The sequence below is a fragment of the Triticum dicoccoides genome, chromosome 5A, assembly GCF_002162155.2.
Source record: "Triticum dicoccoides isolate Atlit2015 ecotype Zavitan chromosome 5A, WEW_v2.0, whole genome shotgun sequence".
NCBI classification, from domain to species: domain Eukaryota; kingdom Viridiplantae; phylum Streptophyta; class Magnoliopsida; order Poales; family Poaceae; genus Triticum; species Triticum dicoccoides.
The window spans coordinates 257,954,168-257,973,847 of record NC_041388.1 but is presented as its reverse complement, the minus strand read 5'-3'; the positions used below and the strand labels follow the sequence as shown (position 1 = coordinate 257,973,847).

Here is a 19,680-nt window from a genome sequence, read left to right as displayed (position 1 = left end):
AGATACTTAAGTTCTTCTGTTTCACTCTATGTTCAAGGAGAGGAAGATCTTTCTTCAACAGGTATTTCCAAGTGTCCAAGCAGTGATCTTATTTTCTATACACCTTTCCATTTCTTTGAATCCAAACATCATGTCTTCAAAAGTGGAAGTTCCTCTAAGTTTATTTGGAATGATGGATGTCTAGCAATATGGAGCATAGGTGCAGTCCCACAACAGGTGCAAGGATGTTTCTTCAGATCTTTCATTGCAGAAAACACAATCATAACACTCCAAATGCATGCCTTTTCAACATATTGTGTTCGCTCTGTCATGAAGTAAGAGCCAAAAAAATCTTAAGCCTTATTCTGTCGTCGCATTTCTAGAGCCCCTGAAATAGTTTATGATGTTTAGTGTCCCCAATTAAAGCAAGGTACCTCTTCATAGAAGAATATTGTTTTTTCACATGGTGAGCACCGTCTGTCTTGAATATCATGGTTATAGTCTTGTTCCAAAGGAGCAAGAAGTTCTTCAACCCGCAGAACAGCTTGTGCTGAAAGAGGGGTGTGCAAGTGTTTGGAGATGTTAGCATTTCTCAATAGGGAGGCCAATGTCTGGTTGTTGTCCTTAGCAAAGAGTGAATCTCAGGAAGCTTTTGAATCAGTAGTGTGTCCAACCAAGTATCATGGAGAGCAACACAGACATTGGATCAGCTTGAGATTTACTATCATGGAGGCGGCGACATTTCCTAGGAAGCTGGCTAGTATAGTAACTCTCCCAAATTAATTTCACCCAAGGGAAATTGTTTCTATTAAAGAACTTGTGCAAGTTTTTCAACAATAGAGATTTACTATCAACAACCAAATGAAGATTGCCCAAACACCATTTTTCTCTGGGTTGACAAACCTTCTTCCAAGCAATGAGAGCTGTACCAGACTCTTCTTGTTTATATTTCTGCCAAAAAAATGTCTAAGATATATTTTGATCCATTTCGATAACTTCGCCCACATGCCCCTCGCGAGCGTCGACCAGTTGCCCATCCTCATTAAGCACGAGAATGCAACGAGCATCACCTCGTCGAACAAGGATGCGGGGCGATAAATCAATAGCCCCGCCGCACAGAGGTCAAAGATGAATATTGTCGCTTAGCGTGCGTCGCACGAAACAGCGGCTTTAGATTCATGCTTCATTCCCTCACCCTAAGGGCAACTCGAACCGATCCCCTATCCATCGGTAGAGGAGGATAAATTCAGCTATCCTCCTCTAACGCGCACCTAGCCGATCCCCAATAGCCGTTAGCGGAGGATAAATTATCATCCAGTGCCTATCCCACCCCTATTTTTACCCCCACGGTTACCGCTCGGAGCAAAAGCTCGTGCCTCTCTATCGCCTCTTCCACACCGCTGCCTCTTCGCTGTTTCGCCCCGGCCCCTGCCGCTATTGCGTTGCCTCCCTCGGTCCTTCTGTCCGGCGCCTAGTCCATTCGTCCGTCGTCGCCAAAATTGAGGTGAAATGTCGCCGCCTCGCCATAGTCGATTCATCGGATTGATTCATTTTTTCTTCTCTTTTGTGGCCACCGCTTCCTGACCTTGCTTTCGCTCTGCTCCAGGTCATTTTCACGCTTCGCCACCCGCCGGTTTGACCGAAATGACGACGGCTGGTCGGTGCATCACAACTGCACCGGAAGTGTTCGACGAATTGCTCAGGTGAGTTTTTTGGTTCTTTTGTTTTTTGAATCGAGCCGTTTGGATTGAACCTAGCCATTTGAATTGTAGATGAAGAGGTTGAGGGAGATGGTCTTCGAAGACTCGTCATCATCCAAAGAGGAAGAAGACGACGAAGACTTTGAAACCGTTTTAGGCATGATTTTCAATGATGATATTTGGCCCCCTAGGAGAGGATCGCAGTTCGGACGCATACACATCAACCGTGATAGAGCGCAGGGCCATGCCAAGATCACGAGAGACTACTTTGCTCCGAAGCGAACATATCCAGAGAAGTACTTTTGCCGGCGCTTTCGGATGCACACACGTCTTTTTCTGACCATTGCAAAAGTCATTGAGAAGTATGATGATTGGTTCAAGCTCTACAGAAATGCAAGTGGATAGATAAGGGCAAGCCCTCCGATGAAGTGCATTCCGTACGTTCGAGTATTGTCATATGGGTGCTCGGCCGATGCTGTTGATGACTATGTCCGCATTGGTGAAGGAACAATCTTGGAGGCCATTCAAAGGTCCACAAAAATAGTGATTGATGTCTTTGGACCTGAGTACTTGAGATCCTCCACCGAGGAAGACACACAGGGGCTATTGACCGAGAGTGAAGCAAGAGGATGGCCAGGGATGCTTGGATCACTTGACTGTATGCACTGGGCATGGAAAAAATTGTCCTGTAGGGCGGAAGGGTCACTACAACGATTATTCTTGAGGCAGTTGCATCGAAGGATGTTTGGATATGACATTCATTCTTTGGTTCGTCTGGGTCTCACAATGACTTGAATGTGCTGTCGAGATCACCACTGTTTTCTAGGCTTATTACAGAAGATGCTCCTGCTTGCAACTACTCGGTTAATGTGCACAACTACTCAATGGGTTAATACCTTGCGGATACATCTATCCACCATGGGCCACATTGGTCAAAACAATTCCGTGTCCAAAAGGTAACAAAAATATTCACTTTGGTCACTGTCAAGAAGCTGCTAGGAAAGATGTGGAGAGAGCCTTCGGTGTGCTTCAGAAGCGATTTGCAATTCTTCATGTCCCTGCCAAGTACTATAGCTCCCAGGTTCTATGGCAGATCATGACTTGTTGCATCAATTTTTGTGTGGGAAAATATCCGATCTATTCATCTTCAATCATGACGGTACAATGAACAACATAATTAATAAAAAATACATACTAATATGTAGACCGCCTAGCAACGACTACAAGCATTGAAGCGAGCCGAAGGTGCGCCGCCGTCATCGCCCCTCCATCACCGGAGCCACATAACATGATCGTTGAAGATGAGAGGGAGATGCCTGAGAACTTTCGGTACATCACCAACAATACTCCGGTTGAGGTAGAGTATGATCCAAATACGATCGTGACATTCCTTGAGGAGCATCACTAGATCCAGAATTGACAAGTTTATGCTCAACTTCAAGATAATCTTATTAAGCATCACTTGCAACAGTCTTAGTGAGTCATACTTGTTGTAACACATGTTATTTGCTACATTTGGACTATTCGGTGTGTTTAAATTTAAATAATTCAGTTTATAAACTTTGAATTTGGTTTGTAAACTATATTCGTGATTTGCTTGGACATTCATATTTATGTTTGTTTCTATATGCACGATAATATATAGTTGCAATTTATACTATAGAAAAAGAAAAGGGTTTACTCGTCCGGATCCTTCTCTATTTACGGGGGATCGGTTAGAGTTGTCCTAAGAGCATCTCCAGCCGCGGCACCAATAGGCCCTCCCAGACGTTTTTGCCGCGCCTGCGCCCAAAATTCGGCCGAGTCATGCCCCTAGAAACCTGTTTTTCGCCGGCTTGGGCCAAAATCGCCGCCGGCGGGCCTAGGCCAAACCCGGCGCGCCGGGGGGCGCTCGGGGGCACTGGGGCGAGGGGTTTTGGCGCGAAAACTCGGCGGGCCCGCCGAGTCAGCGGCACACGCCTTGTCCTCCCCGGAACGCCTTGGTTTTCTACGGGGAACCAATGGCAAGGCTGTCGCCGGTCAGCCTTGCCATTGATTCCTTCATCACGGCGGTGCGTCACGGGTGGGCAGGCGCGGCGACGCCTCCCCTTCTATCACACGTTTACATGGCCTCGGGCTATATAAACAGAGGCTTCCCTCGCCGCTGGCCATACCAGCCACCGTCCCTCCCTTTCGTCGCCGAGCCCAAACCAGCCGCCGTCCCTCCCTTCCGCCGCCGAGCTCTCCCCTTCCCTCCCCTTCCCCTTCTCTCTCCATGGCCGAACGCTTCCCCGGCGACGCCGCGGCGGCCAACGACTTCGGCCGCCGCATGCTCCAGGAGTGTGAGTCATGGCTTCTCTTCGAGGCGAACATCCCGACGCCGACGTACATGCGCGCCAGGCCGACGGGGTGAAAGCTCAGCAACGACGGCGTCCCCATCCCCCATGTGCCCGACGTCAACGCACACCCCGGCCTCTTCGCCGCTGACGTCGACCGCGTGCGGGCGTCCCTGTCGGAGGAGCAGCACGCCCTCCCCCAGTACGCCGCCGACAACCACGCCGCCTGGACTGACTATTTCCAGCGGCGACAGGCGCAGAGGCTAGCGTCCACGAACGGGGTGACGGTGGTCGGCGGCACAAAGAATAGCGACGGCCGCCGCGTCTGGTGGGGGGGTCCCCGGCCGCACCCTGCACGAGGTGATCGCACACCTCGAGGGCGGCAACAACCCGCCGCTGGCGTACCCCGCCGCGGTGGCCGCGCCGGCCCCTCGCCGGAGCGCCAGGCCATGGGTGCCCAGGAGGTTCGCCGCCGCCTCCTCCTCCCACTCTTCCTCCTCCTGCTGCTCCTCCTCCCACTCTTCCGGCTCGCCGGCGCTCTTCGGCGTCAAGGCAGAGCCCGCCGCGGAGACGCCGCTCGACCGGCGCACACGCAGCGCCAGCATCGTCATCAACGAGGGCGACCGACGTGCCACCTCCTCGGCTCCACCGTGTTTCGTCAAGCCGAAGATGGAGCCTGGGCTCGCCGTCGTCAAACCGGACCCGGGGCTTCCCATCGTGAAGACGGAGCCCGTCAAGCAAGAGGCGCTCGACGACGAAGCGGCCCTCAAATGGACGCGCGACGACTGAGTGCAGACGGAGAGGGAACGCCAGCGCGCCGCCTTCGCGCGGTTCGAAGCTCGTCACCGTGGCCGGGACGAGGGAGGCATCGTCGTCCTCGACGACAGCGACGACGACGACGACACGCCGCCACCGCTTGTCCGCCATGGAGACGCCAGGCAGGGGTCCAGCAGGGGCGGCCGCGCCATCAAGAAAGAGAAGGCCGCCGACGACGACGATGGTGGCGGCGACGTCGGCGACTTCACCGCGCTGATCGAGTTCTTCGCTCCGTAAATTATTATTTTTTAAATAATCTATGTAAAACGCCGAACATGAATATCAAGTTTGCCGAATTTTAGCCGAACTATGCCGAATTCAGTTTTTTTAAATAAAAAAAACGCGTCTGGGGCGGGGCGAGCGGCTGGGAACCCACTCGCCCCCGCGCCGATTTTAGCGCCAGCTCGCCCCCAGGAGTCGCGTAAAATCGTCGCCTGGAGGGCCAACGGCTGGAGATGCTCTAAGTCCTGGCGAGACGAAAATCCTGAATCGTTGATTCTTTAAAAAAAAACCTTCGATGCATGAATCCAGTTCCTTTTAGGTCGGGAGATAATAGGAAAGAGTTTCGGCCGCCCCGAACATCCAATCTAGTCCCAACACCCAGACCATTGAACCGAAGCAGAGTAAAAAGCGCACATACCACGTAGCTGGTCACGTGTACATACACTTAAAAAGCACGGAGCAGGTGGATCAGCAAGGTGTGCCAACCTGCGTGGTTTGGGAACTAGCTAGCGGCCTGTATAAACCCCCGGCAGGTGGACCAAGCCAAAGCCCGGGACGAAGCGTATTCATCCACCCCAGTCTATCGAAGAGAAGAGCTCTCCATTGCAATGGGGGACGAGGAAAGAGGAGCGGCGGCGGCGCCGCTGCTGCTGCCAGCGTCGTCGGCGGCGAGGAGCTATCACCACGAGGCGGGGTGCCCCGGGTGCGCGCAGGACCGGAGGAAGGAGAGCTCCGGCGGCAGGATCCCCTACAAGGAGCTCTTCTTCGTCGGCCTCACCACCCTCGCCTCATGTACGTAACCAATGCTTCTAAAATTACTCTAGATTAAATTGGATTAGATTAGCGGGGCGTACATTCTGCATTGCAATGTTATCATAGGGCTGTCGTCGTGATGGGAAAATACGGTGTTTTCGGTGACCGGCCGTACGGCGACAGGACGCCACAAACAGAGACAAGTCATTGTCCGACACACAGGTTGCACAGAGGTAGGAGTAGGGCCGGGCCGTACGGTCCTATGTTCGCCCCCGTGACACGAGAATTGTTACACGGACCCGGCCCTGATATATTCCTACACATCCTGAGGTGATCACCTCACTTGCCTCTGCCTGCATGGCTGCATATAGCGCATTGGGGACCGAGTGTGGCGTTGTAAAGACCGGGCTCCATGGAGCTCGTTTTGCAAAAAAAAAAATCAAAATATATTTAAAAGTTTCAAAAAATGCCAATTTTTTTGTACAAATACATATGCATATTCTTTAAGTCTGTATAATTTTTCAGTAACTAATTTGATCATTTGCATGCTACACAAAAAAGACAAATATCTGACACAAATACAACAAAGAAAAAGCCTATTTCAATCTGTGTATTTGTGTTTTTTGTATACATCACATATGAATACATATGTTTATGAAAATTTGTACACGCATACTTCAAGTATATGTTTACATGAAAACATTTTTTCAGATTTTTTTGAGTTATGGAGAAGGTATTTTGGCTGAGAAATGTATATAGAGCTCAATGGAGCTCAGCCTCTGCAGCCACTTTTCGATTGAGGACCAATAATTATAAGCAATTTTCGTGCACACCCTTAGGGCATCTCCAATGTAGATCACCAAACCTCCCATAAATCCATTGTGAAAATGCTAAAAATCTGACATCATATTTTTAAGCATAACAAACTGATATTTTTAATGGCAATTTATCTTGCTGCGAGAATGACAATTTCCTTTAGCAAGCATGGCAATTCCTCAAAAAAAAAACTGGCAACAATATGTCACACTTGCTAAAGAAATTGTCATCCTCGCGACAACATAATTTGTCATCTCGGGCGTTCTATTTACCATGCTAAAAAAATCTAATGTTTGATTTGTAGCAAATCTATTTGTTGAACACCGAAATTTTGCTATTGGATGGTTCGATGGATATATAAAACTTATTGAACTTTCGGCGCTTTTGCTATTAGTTGCATTTGTTCGCAACTATTTAAATATATCATCGAATTGATATTGATCGAGTAAATTTGACAAAGGGGGATGCCCGACAAATAGGAAAAAGAATTAAGGGATAGCATTGGGTGGCGCCCGCCTGACACATCCGAACATGTCTGCGAACATTTGGGGGCGTCCGTTTGATGAATGCCATTGAAGATGCCCCTCTAGGGGTGAAGCCAAGTACCGGGAAGTATTGGGCGACGGCGGATCACGATTCACAACCTGTACTTAAAAAAATGAGCATGTTCTTTAGATTTGTTTAAAGTTTGCCTTAATTCTACAAAATATGCAAACTTCAAAAATAGCGTACCGTCTGATCGCTTAGAAAAAACTGCAGTATTATTTATACTTATGAGCTGGTAAATACATGCTCATTTTCCAAGGAAATATCTAAAGAGACAAATATTTAGAAACGAATGGAGAAAATAGCTCACTTCTAACTGATCAAAGGAAAACGGTAATATAGCTCATCTGCAAACTCGTTTTCCATCCATTCCATTCTCAGAGTACTCTAACTTCATGTGTGTTTATCTACTAAAATGTTACTCCCTCCGTTCCTAAATATTTGTCATTTTAGAGATTTTAAATAGACTATCACATACGGATGTATATAGACATATTTTAGAGTGTAGATTCACTTATTTTGCTCCGCGTGTAGTCACTTGTTGAAATCTCTATAAAGACAAGTACTCCCTCTGTTCCTAAATATAAGTCCTTTTAGAGATTTCACTATGGACTACATACGGAGCAAAATGGATGAATCTACACTCTAAAATATGTCTATATACATCCGTATGTAGTTCATGATGGAATCTCTAAAAGGTCTTATATTTGGGAACGGATGGAGTATTTAGAAACGGAGGAGTAGAAACAAATTTGAAAGATTCAAAATTAATAACACATTCTGAATCCCGCAACTTATGCCTGTCGCACATCTATCATTGAGAAACAAGATTCCATAGGCAGTACGCACTGCTACTGTTTACTCATTTTCGGTGACACGAGCAAATCCAAAATGGCCACCAGATCCATGGCGCCAAGCAAGCTCAGTATCCAATGCATAGATGCTAGAGTATATTTGCTATTACAAGCCATCAGTATTTCAGAAGACATGCATTCTAACGTCCATGCACGTGTTCAGAGAAGAGAAAAACTGCTTTACAGAGCAGAGCAAACACCTCACACAGATCCAGCATCACGCCAAGCCTGAGATAGAAAGCTACCCAGAGTAGTACATGAACTACCACATGTTGGTTGTTCCACGATCATGCATCTAACTGCTTTCCTCTCTTGTTTTGTTTCTAGCTGTCAATTGTTCCTCTTGCAAAGATCATGCAGTTTCACCTAACGCATCCGGCGGTGCAATATGTGTCCCTCATTCTGACAATAAATATACGCTCTTGCTTTGTCTTTTTCAGCTTTGCCCATCACATGCCTCTTTCCCTTTATGTATTTCATGGTATGTATTTTATCACCGACCTAGCGCATCCACTAATCTCTAGATCAAGTTGTTGATTAGATTATATTAGATTACTTTTGGTTACCTACTTGGTCCAGGAGATCTTAAAGTTGAAGTTTAGATGTAGATTTAGATTTAGATTTTGAAATAGGTTAATACAGCCCCTAGTTATTCTTTGGATTTACCCTACTACTTTGCTCCAAAATTCACAGACTTGTCAAAATAGTAGGGTAAATCCAGAATTTTCGGACATCACCGAAATATCTGAAATCTCGAAAATTCTTTCGAAACTGAATCTATCAAAAATTCACTAAAATTTGGATTTTATTTGAATCTAGTCTGAAACTCCGAGGATACCAATATTTTGGTACTCACCGAAATTAAGGAAATTTTGGACATTTCATTGAAATTTTAAACTTTCTTTCATGCAAATAATATCTCATTTTGTAACAAAAAATGCAAGTAACATCTCATCTCGTTGTATCCCTTTCTACAGGTTAGAGACTTCCACGTTGCTAAAACAGAGGAAGATATAGGATCTTATGCTGGTTTCCTTGGTATAGTTTCTGGCTCCACCATTCAAAAACAAATATCATCATTTAGCCCGCATCATACATTGTCCTTGAGAAATCAAATATATTTAAATATATAGGCATGAAATTTGTATGTTGGTGTTTTCAAATGTAGCTTCTTCGTACATGATTGGCAGAGCCTTTTCTGCGATTTTTTGGGGCATTGTTGCGGACCGTATTGGACGGAAGCCTGTCATTGTATTTTCAATCCTGTCTGTGTAAGTATAACATGAATTCTAAATCAGTTTATAACAGGAGTTCTGATTCAACTTGGCAACAATTTTTATCTTGCTATTCGGTAACTCATTAGTCACATAATTAGCTTTCTTTATATTCCAGGGTCATATTTAACACACTGTTTGGACTAAGTACAGAGTACTGGATGGCAATAGCTACAAGACTTGTTCTAGGTTCCCTAAATGGTTTACTTGCTCCAATAAAGGTACTAAAAATTACCAGCTTCAACATGAAGGCATCTCAGTTCTGATTACAAATATTTATCGACCATGCAGGCTTATGCTATTGAAGTTTGTCAAGCTGAACATCATGCTCTTGGGCTCTCAGTTGTAATCTCTCAGAACAACTTATTTGCTCATGTTCTTACTGTTTTCATATTATATAGTCCTTTCAAAACAAAGATTATCCTGATATGATTTGCTTTGAAGGTGAACACAGCGTGGGGTTTTGGTCTTGTAATCGGTCCAGCTCTTGGAGGCTACCTTGCCCAGGTATACTAGTCTACATGTATAAATGGACTTGCATTACACTTGCAAGATTGCTAGTGTGACAAAAACGAAGAGATGAACTGCTTTCATTTTCTTACTCCACTCTCATTTTGTCAGCCTGCTGAAAAGTACCCACAAACATTCTCCAAGGAGTCAGTTTTTGGGAGGTAGATCCAGCAAGATCAAGATATAGTTATTTACAAAACTGCTTGCAATATAGTTATACTGGACTTCATGGCTGACTCATTGGATTAATTTTGCAGGTTTCCATATTTCTTACCTTGTGTAGCTGTGTCATTGCTTGCTGCCATTGTTCTAATAAGTTGTATATGGATGCCGGTACGTATAGTTTCACTACATATTATCATCAGTCTTCATTTAACTTTTCAATAGCTAATACTGACAAGGAATATCAGTATTACTTGGCATAATCTGTAGTCTGACCAATTTTATATTCCATTTGCAACAGACAAACAAAATATGCTACAGAAGTTAAAATTTATTTTGTCCACATTATATCTAGTTTTTCTTCCCACATTTTCTAATACTGAAAATGCTGTGGATATATTCTTTTAATAAATTCAAATTAGGGGCACATTACATCTAGCTTTTGTTCCCACGTTTGCTAATCTTATTTGTCAAATGGAACTGACAGGAGACCATACACAAACATAAGAGTCCAGAGAAGGATATCGAAAAGGTCAAAGCCTTGCCATCAGAACAGGCTTATTTAGATTCACCTCGCAAGAAGAGTTTGCTCCAGAATTGGCCATGGATGTCAACTATGGTGTCCTATTGTTTCTTTGGTCTTCATGACACTGCATATAGTGAGGTAAATATTGTTTTAGAATTCTTGTCCTTTCTGCATTCTGCTGCTACATGACAAGTCTCCAAATACATCTATCTACTACTCGCATTCATCTTTAATAGTTATCATTGAATAACACTCTAGCTGTCATGCGGTTCTTTCAATACTAGATACTTTCCTTGTGGGCTGTTAGTGACAGAAAGTATGGTGGTCTTAGCTTCTCATCTGAAGATATCGGTGGAGTTCTTGCCGTGGCAGGTCTCGCATCCCTCTGCCTTTACCTAATGTTTTTACTTTTGGAACTTTAATGTAGCTTTGAAGGTGCATGTTAGTATCACGGGGTGACCTAAACCTAATACTTTCTCCTTTTGGTCCAGGTGCTAGTCTTCTTGTATATCAGCTTATCATTTATCACTGGGTTCATAAGTTTCTGGGGCCAGTCATTTCGTCACGTGTTGCTTCTGTGAGTAGTCTCCTGCTGTGCCTTTTCCACATAAACAAATAGATTAAGTTTCATGATCATGGCTGATGTTTTTGAATTTGACACTGTAGGCTCTGTCCATACTTATCGTCAGTACTTACCCCTTTATGACATACTTATCTGGCGCCAAACTTTCTTTTGCTCTCTACTCTGCAGCCATGATGAGAAGTGTTGTTGCAGTAAGCATTTTTCTGCACCTGCTTTCTCTGAAAGTCTGCTACCCTGAAATTATGTATCCAAGGGTATTTAATCTTTGTATACTGCAAATTTGTACAGATTACTGCCAGCACAGGAATTTCCCTTCTGCAGAACCATGCTGTGGTATGTATGCATATATATAACCAGGGGAGCTTTTTTGCAACACCATGTTTGCGTCAGTCGAACTGAATAAAACAACGTTTCTGAATTTGATACCAGCGTCAAGACCAAAGAGGCACTGCGAATGGTATATCGACAACTGCCATGTCGTTTTTCAAGGCAATTGCTCCAATAGGGGCTGGTTATCTGTGAGTAGCTCCTGTCATCTCATATTTTCCATAACAGGGTGCAATGAGCGAAACAATTACGATTACTGATTTATGTTTCGAACCAAGAAAACTGAAATTTTCGTGCTGAATCACTCTGCCGTGGGCTCCTAATTCTCATCGCCTAATGGTACTGAATGAATGCAGGTTCTCATGGGCGCAGAAACATCAGGACAGCACCTTCTTCCCAGGTAACAATCAATATGTTCTGTACTAGTAGTACAGAAGGACTTTCTGATTATACATACTTGATATAGTTATTTTAGGAAGTAACTTGATCTAGTTTGTTCCACTGAATCTGCAGGTGATCAAATGGTGTTCTTGGTGCTGAACTTGGTGCAGCTCCTTGGGCTCATGTTTACCTTTGAGCCTTTCCTGGTCTTACCCACTGTAGGAGAAGAGTGCAGTTAGGAACATACACAGCAGTACAGATTGTCACCTGTCAAAATATGTAATAACAGGAACGTTCTTCCAATTATTTTATATATTGTAATAATAACAGCAACATTCTAAAACTTGCATGAGCCTAGGCGGCCCATGTTCTTTTTCTTTTTAAATTCCGATACACACTTGACCTGGTGAGCATTTTCTGAAAAGGATGAGGATGACTCTGTATCAGTTGACGAATACTTTGGTTAAAGCCAAGAAAATCAACAAAAGGAGAAAAGGTTTCGGAAACGGAAAAACGGTGGCGGAAAGACGATGATGGCCTGCACTTGATTTCAGAAACTGCTTTAATACTGTATGTTTTTTTATGAAGAAAAATGGAAGAAGGAACTAGCCTGATAGATCAAGACACGGATCTCATCAGTGGAGGACAAAAGCGCTAGCCAGCCAGTGAAAACGACTGATCCAGAAACGAATCATTTCGCCGGCGACTGGGAAGGGAAGTCATCGACAAACCTTTTCTTTTCTCCTTCTGTAAAACAGTAAAAGCCATGCACGTTCGGGTTCAGGATCGCAACGCACTAAAACTCACTGATCTACGTACGTACGTAGTCACTAGTCACTCATCACCCATCAGCGAAGCTGCTCGCCGCCGTTGGCGGCTCCAGGTGGGGCTGCGAGAGCACTCGCGAACTCGTCGTCGATCCATGGCCAAGCAATCTGCCGCTACGTGCTGCAATAATCTACCGTGCCCTTGCTGGTGGAAAGCGCTGCCTCGTCACTAACCACTGTCAGCAAGCTAAGGGACAGGATTCCTAGGATCTCTTCCTGTGAGTTGACAAAATATATTGACAGCATTTTTCTTATTAGTATAGGCTTTTGAGTAAATTGGCTAGATGTGTGATATTCGATACTATTTAGACGAGATGGGTGACGGACGGCGCACAGCGTTCCGGCGGAACCCGTGGTATGGGCGGGACACGTCACCGGGGGAAACGAGGCCGGAGGCCACTCACGGCGCACTAGGGTACACCAGGATACTAGGGTCGATTTACAGATTGTAGGAGAGCATCGCCATCTTGTTAGACTGTATTTACATGTGTATATTGTAACGTTGTATACCACCTCATTATATATATATATATGTGATAGGCCACCCCTAGAGAGTCGTGCCGGTTCCCCCCAAAGCCTATTGTCTTACATGGTATCACGCTAGGTTACGTCCGCTTCCGCCTAAAAACCCTAAACCGCCGCCGCCGCCGCCACCGCCGCCGCCGCCGCGCCCGCCGTCGCCGTCGCCCGACTGCTATGACGTCCGCCGCTGCGTCCGGCTCCACCGCCACCGGTTTTCTGCCGGCCTCCCTCGCGGCACTTCTCTCGAGGCCGCTGGATGCCGCCTTCCTTCAGGCGCCGATCGGGACACGGAGCGTCGGCTCCCTCTTCGCGCTCCCGCCGGCTGCTACTTCGCCCGGGCAGGCGCTTGTGGCCCACACCGCCGCCGCCCCGTCAACCGCGGCTGCCGCGCCTTCGGCCACTGCGCCGCTGGTGGCGGAGGACGTCGCGCTGGCAGGCTTCGCGGCGTCAACCGCGGCCATCGCGCCCTCTGTCACCGCGCCGGCTGCCCCTCTGACTGTCTCCACGGTGGTCTCACCTCAGCCAGTCTCCTCGATGGGATCGCAGCCGCCGCCGCCGTTTCACTTCGGCCATCTCATCACCATCAAGTTGTCGTCGGACAATTACATCTTCTGGCGCGCGCGGGTTCTTTCGCTTCTTGGGAGTCACTATCTGCTTGGCTATGTCGACGACTCTCTCCCTTGCCCTCCTGCGCTGGTTGACAGCGTGCACGGTCCGGTCTATAATCCGGCTCACCGTGTCTGGACAGGGCAGGATCAGGCGAACCTCTCCTCCATCCAGGGGTCGCTCTCTCCGGCCGTTGCTGGGCTTGTTGTCTTCGCCAAGACGTCCCACGAGGCATGGACTATTCTTGAGCGCTCGTTTGCGGCACAGTCGCAGGCTCGTGTATCTGGGCTCCGTCGCCAACTTGGGGAGTGTCAGAAGCTTGACTCCATCGCCACTGAGTTCTACAACAAAGTCAAGAGTCTCGCCGACACGCTGGCCTCCATTGGACAGCCCCTCACCGACTCCGAGTTCAACTCGTTTATTATCAATGGTCTTGATGAGGAGTATGACGCCCTAGTCGAGATCATCAATGAGAGGGGCAACTCCACGCCCATGCCAGCACACGAGGTCTTTTCACGCCTCCTGCTTACTGAGCAACGAGTCGAGACGCGCCGATCCAGGGGCAACGGCGCCCTCTCGGCAAACGCCGCCACCAAGGGTGGTCGCTCCTCTGCTTCATCCAGGGCTCCTTCGGGGCAGTCACCACCACCCGCCTCGGCCCCTCCTCCTACTGCGACGCTACCAGGGGCTGGCGGTCCACGTGTGTGCTAGCTTTGTGGTCGCGATGGGCACTGGGCCTCGAAGTGTCACAAGCGCTTCCAGCGGGGTTTTCTTGGTCTCGGCAATGACGGGAAGGATACACGCAACTTTGCTCGTCAGGTCGCCATGGCTGATCGTCCGCCGCCGCAGAAGCCACAGGGACACACTCAGTCCTACTCCATTGATCCCCACTGGTACATGGACTCTGGGGCGACAGAGCACCTGACCAGTGAGATGGGGAAGCTTCACACTCGTGAACCCTACCATGGCTCCGACAAGATCCACACCGCCAATGGAGCAGGTATGCACATCTCTCATATTGGTCAATCATCACTTCTCACTAGACATGCCAATAGGAGTCTTCAACTTCGCAATGTTCTTCGAGTTCCATCTGTGACACGTAATCTTCTTTCAGTTCCTAAACTCACTCGTGATAATAATGTGCTTTGTGAATTTCATCCTTTTGATCTTTTTATTAAGGATCGGGGCACGAGGGACATTCTTCTTAGTGGGCGGCTCTGCCAAGGTCTCTATCGTCTGGAGCATCCTGGCGTCGCTCGCGTCTTCAGTGGAGTTCGGGTATCTCCGTCACAGTGGCATGCTCGTCTTGGTCACCCGGCCACACCTATTGTCCGGCATGTTTTGCGTCGTCATGAGCTTCCTAGTGTGTCTAGTAATAAAGATGTAGCAGTGTGTGATGCTTGTCAGCAGGGGAAGAGTCATCAACTTCCTTTTTCGGAGTCCAGTTGTGAGGTGAAACATCCTTTAGAACTTGTGTTTTCAGATGTATGGGGTCCTGCTCAGACTTCTGTTAGTGGTCATAATTACTATATCAGTTTTGTTGATGCTTACAGCCGCTTTACCTGGCTTTATCTTATCAAACGTAAATCTGATGTGTTTGACATTTTTGTTCAGTTCCAAAAACATGTTGAACGTCTTCTCAAGCACAAAATTGTTCATGTTCAGTCGGACTGGGGTGGCGAGTATCGCAACCTCAACTCCTTCTTTCAGTCGCTTGGGATCACTCACCGTTTAGCATGTCCACATACACATCAGCAGAATGGTTCAGTAGAACGTAAGCATCGTCACATTGTTGAAGCTGGTCTGACTCTTTTGGCCCATGCATCTGTTCCGTTTCGTTTTTGGAGTGATGCTTTCACCACTGCATGTTTTCTCATCAATCGTACTCCCACTCGTGTTTTGAATATGAAGACTCCCATTGAAGTTCTCCTTAATGAACAACCGGACTACACCTTTCTCAAGGTGTTTGGGTGTGCTTGTTGGCCCCATCTCCGTCCATATAACAAGCGTAAGCTCGAGTTTCGTTCCAAGAAGTGTGTTTTTCTTGGTTATAGCTCTCTTCATAAAGGATACAAATGTCTTCATGTGCCCACTAATCGTGTCTACATCTCTCGGGATGTTGTGTTTGATGAGCATGTTTTTCCCTTTGCCAAACTCCCTGTGTCCACTACCGAGCCACCTGTCATGCATTCATCCTCTGTTGCTTCTGACCAATTTGATGATGTTGCATATTCTCCTCTATTGTTGCCTAACCATGGTGCAGGCACTGGTCGTGGGGCTCGTTTGGAGATTCTGGAAGTGCCATCTTCCTCTTCGTCGCCATCGCCTTCATCCTCGGCACCTTCTGTTGTGCATGAGGAGCACATGGCGCCCCTGCATGGCCTCGGTTTCCGTGCTCATGCACGGCCGATCAACGTCCTGGCCCGGTCGCCTCTGGCTTCTGGGCTGCCTTCGCCATCGTCGCGCCCTACAACCCCGCCGACTGGGCCGGCCTCCTCGGTCCCCGTCTCGCCCAGGGCGTCGGGGCAGTCATCACCAGGCATGGCCTCGCCCGCCCCTGCCTCGCCCAGGGTGTCTGGGCCCTTCTCACCAGGGCCGGCCTCGCCTGCTCTCGCCTCGCCAAGGCCGTCTGGGCCGGTGTCATCGGAGCTGGCCTCGCCCACTCTTGGTTCGCCCATGGCCTCTGAGCCCCTGTCGTCGGGCCAGTCTTCGCCATGCAGCCCGGAGTCGTCTGTCCCGAGCTCGCCTGAGGTGATTCCTGCATCTCCGGCGACCGTCACGTCTCCGTCACCTTCGCCTCCGCCGGCTCCTGCTGCTGCTCTACGTCCACATACGCGCAGTCGGAGTGGCATTTTTCAGCCTAAGCAACGTCACGATGGCACAGTTGCTTGGTTAGCGGCGTGCATGTCTGCTGCTCTCGCAGATCCATCCTCTGAGCCACGCATGTATCAAGCTGCTATGCGCATTCCTCATTGGAGAGAGGCCATGGAGCAGGAGTATCAAGCGCTTCTTCGCAATCAGACATGGACTCTTGTTCCTCCACAATCACGGGTAAATGTCATTGATTCCAAATGGGTTTTCAAAGTGAAGAGGCATTCTGATGGGTCCATTGAGCGCTATAAGGCTCGTCTGGTTGCTCGTGGTTTTCGACAGCGTTTTGGACTTGACTATGAAGACACCTTCAGTCCAGTGGTCAAACCTACTACCATCAGACTTCTTCTCTCTCTGGCTGTTACTCGAGGTTGGTTTCTTCGTCAGCTTGATGTTCAAAATGCTTTTCTTCATGGTGTCTTGGCGGAGGAGGTTTACATGCGCCAGCCTCCGGGTTTCTCTGATCCGGATCACCCTGATCATCTCTGTCGTCTGTCCAAGGCAATTTATGGTCTGAAGCAGGCTCCTCGTGCTTGGCATGCTCGTCTTGCAATGGCTCTTCGTGCTCATGGTTTTGCATCATCAACTGCTGACTCCTCATTGTTTCTTCTTCAAAGGCCTGAGGTTACTATGTACTTGTTGGTCTATGTAGATGATATCATTTTGGTCAGCTCCTCTCAATCGGCTGCTACTGCGCTTGTTCGCTCACTTGGTGCTGATTTTGCGGTCAAGGACCTTGGGAAGCTTCATTACTTTCTTGGTGTGGAGGTTACTTCTCGTGATGCTGGCCTTGTTATGACGCAGAAGAAGTACTCTCTGGATTTGTTGCAGCGAGCTGGGATGCTTAAGTGCAAACCGACGACTACACCCATGTCTACCACTGATAAGCTCAATGTTGTTGATGGTGTGCTTCTTTCTTCTTCTGATGCGACAGAGTACAGGAGTATTGTTGGTGGGCTCCAGTACTTGACGATCACGCGACCAGACATTTCCTATGCTGTTAACCGAGTCTGCCAGTATCTGCAGTCACCCCGTGACACTCATTGGTCTGCTGTTAAGCGGATTTTGCGCTATATTCGTTTCACGGTGGCTCATGGTTTGCATATTCGGCCGTCTGACTCTGGTTGTCTTTCAGCATATTCTGATGCAGACTGGGCTGGCAATCCGGATGACAGGCGATCCACGGGGGGTTATGCTGTCTTCTTTGGCTCTAACCTGATTGCCTGGAGTGCTCGGAAACAGGCTACTATCTCGCGTAGCAGTACTGAGGCTGAGTATAAGGCTGTGGCCAATGCCACATCAGAGATCATCTGGGTACAGTCCTTGCTTCAGGAGTTAAGTATACCCCAATCACAGCCTCCTGTTCTTTGGTGTGATAACATCGGTGCTACATACCTTTCTGCAAATCCGGTATTCCATGCCCGAACGAAACACATTGAAGTTGACTATCACTTTGTGCGTGAACGTGTCTCTCAGAAGCAACTACAGATCAAGTTTATTTCTTCCAAGGATCAACTTGCTGACATCTTCACCAAGCCATTGCCTTTGCCACAGTTTGAGACTTGCAGGCGCAATCTTACCCTTCTAGATTCATTAGAAAGTGGCTAAGATTGAGGGAGGGTGTTAGACTGTATTTACATGTGTATATTGTAACGTTGTATACCACCTCATTATATATATATGTGATAGGCCACCCCTAGAGGGTCGTGCCGGTTCCCCCCAAAGCCTATTGTCTTACACATCTCAATAGTAGCACATCATCGGCAATATTGCGCACAACAGCAGAAGGCCAAGTCGTTGATCGCGGAAGAATGGTGACACAGTTCGTGGAGCAAAGGCAAAGGTTGAGCGTGAGCGCATCCCAGGAGCCGGTGTTCAAGGGTTTCTTCCTCACCGCAGAATACATAGGGCATGATGGGGATGATGCGGCGGTGATGCAGGTCGGCAGTGCAGGGACATCAACGATGATAGAGCCGAAAAAAACTTACATTTCCCCATGGCATAGTTGCCCCAGATGGTAGGGCGAAAGTGCCCACCAAGTGCAAAGCCATGGTACGTGTCCCGCCCACACCATAGGCCTGCCAGAACGTCTTGCGCCGCCCGTCACCCACCATGCAGACGGCGCAGTCACGAAAGCGCCACAACATCGTCAGAAGCGCAGATACTCTTATAGCGAGAATGGCATTTTGGCTCTCGGCCTCCATGCAGAGGCTAAATTTCGTTTTTTGATCTTTTGGAGAAGTTGTTTGAGATCTGACCTTATTTAAAAAAAATCAGGATCTAACCCTTTTCCTACCGCCAGGGGTATGGCGGTAGGGGCGAATCAACCTGTGGTTGAGTTGGTTAGGTGAACAGTGGTATTCCCAACCCACCAGGGTTCAAATCCTGGTGCTCGCATTATTCCTGGATTTATTTCAGGATTTCCGGCGATGCGCTTTCAGTGGGAGGAGACGTTCCCGTCGACGACGAGGCGCCTACGGTGACTTCGTAAATCTCAAGATGATATGCCGGCTCAGTCTCTCGGAGGTGCTCATAGGGGTAGGGTGTGCGTGTGTGTGTTTATAGGGGTGAGTGTATGCGCGTGTATATGAGCGTTTGTGTCTGTACTGATGCTCAAAAAGGGTATGGCGGTAGGGTATAGCAGCCTACCGCCAAGGCCTCTGGCGGTAAGAAACTTGACCACGTCAGCACAACGTATCCCTACCATCACAGGGGATGGCAGTAGCATGTGTAACTCTACCACCAAGGTGACCGGTGGTAGGTGCCCACACGCACTATGTCTGAAACTTAGAATTTTTTTTTGAAAGGGCTGCAACCCTATTGGTAGGCTATTATACCCTACCGCCATGCCCCTTGACGGTAGGAAAATGGCCAGATCCCGAAATTTTTGCAAGCTAGGGTCATATTTCGAACAACTTCTCCCAAAGGGTCAAAACACGAAATTTTGCCCCATGGAGGCCTATGTTTTGAAATAATCAAAATTTGAAGATTTCGGTTTAAAAAAAGTTTGGATTTTTTATACAAGTAAACAAGGATGTGAGACGTACGTGTGTAAATTTCAGGATAAAATACGTTGAAATGCGACATGTA

The 19,680-nt window shown here is 47.7% G+C and overlaps 1 protein-coding gene across 2 annotated transcripts; it reads left to right on the top strand.

Annotated features, from left to right (window-relative positions):
* Positions 1-5,566: 5,566 nt before the first annotated feature.
* On the top strand, positions 5,567-12,149 carry LOC119300883 (protein ZINC INDUCED FACILITATOR-LIKE 1-like). Of its 2 annotated transcripts, XM_037577779.1 has the most exons (17): positions 5,567-5,824; positions 8,442-8,482; positions 8,979-9,039; positions 9,170-9,272; positions 9,394-9,496; positions 9,567-9,620; positions 9,720-9,782; positions 9,897-9,946; positions 10,043-10,118; positions 10,435-10,611; positions 10,758-10,845; positions 10,965-11,050; positions 11,140-11,247; positions 11,345-11,389; positions 11,486-11,574; positions 11,740-11,783; positions 11,897-12,149. In XM_037577779.1, the coding sequence occupies exons 1-17, from the start codon at positions 5,641-5,643 to the stop codon at positions 12,001-12,003; spliced, it is 1,479 nt and encodes a 492-aa protein (XP_037433676.1). In that variant the 5' UTR covers positions 5,567-5,640; the 3' UTR covers positions 12,004-12,149. The 2 variants fall into 2 exon arrangements, with proteins under 2 accessions (XP_037433676.1, XP_037433677.1); XM_037577780.1 differs by lacking the exon at positions 8,442-8,482 and having other exon boundaries at positions 5,570-5,824.
* The last annotated feature ends 7,531 nt before the right edge of the window (positions 12,150-19,680 follow it).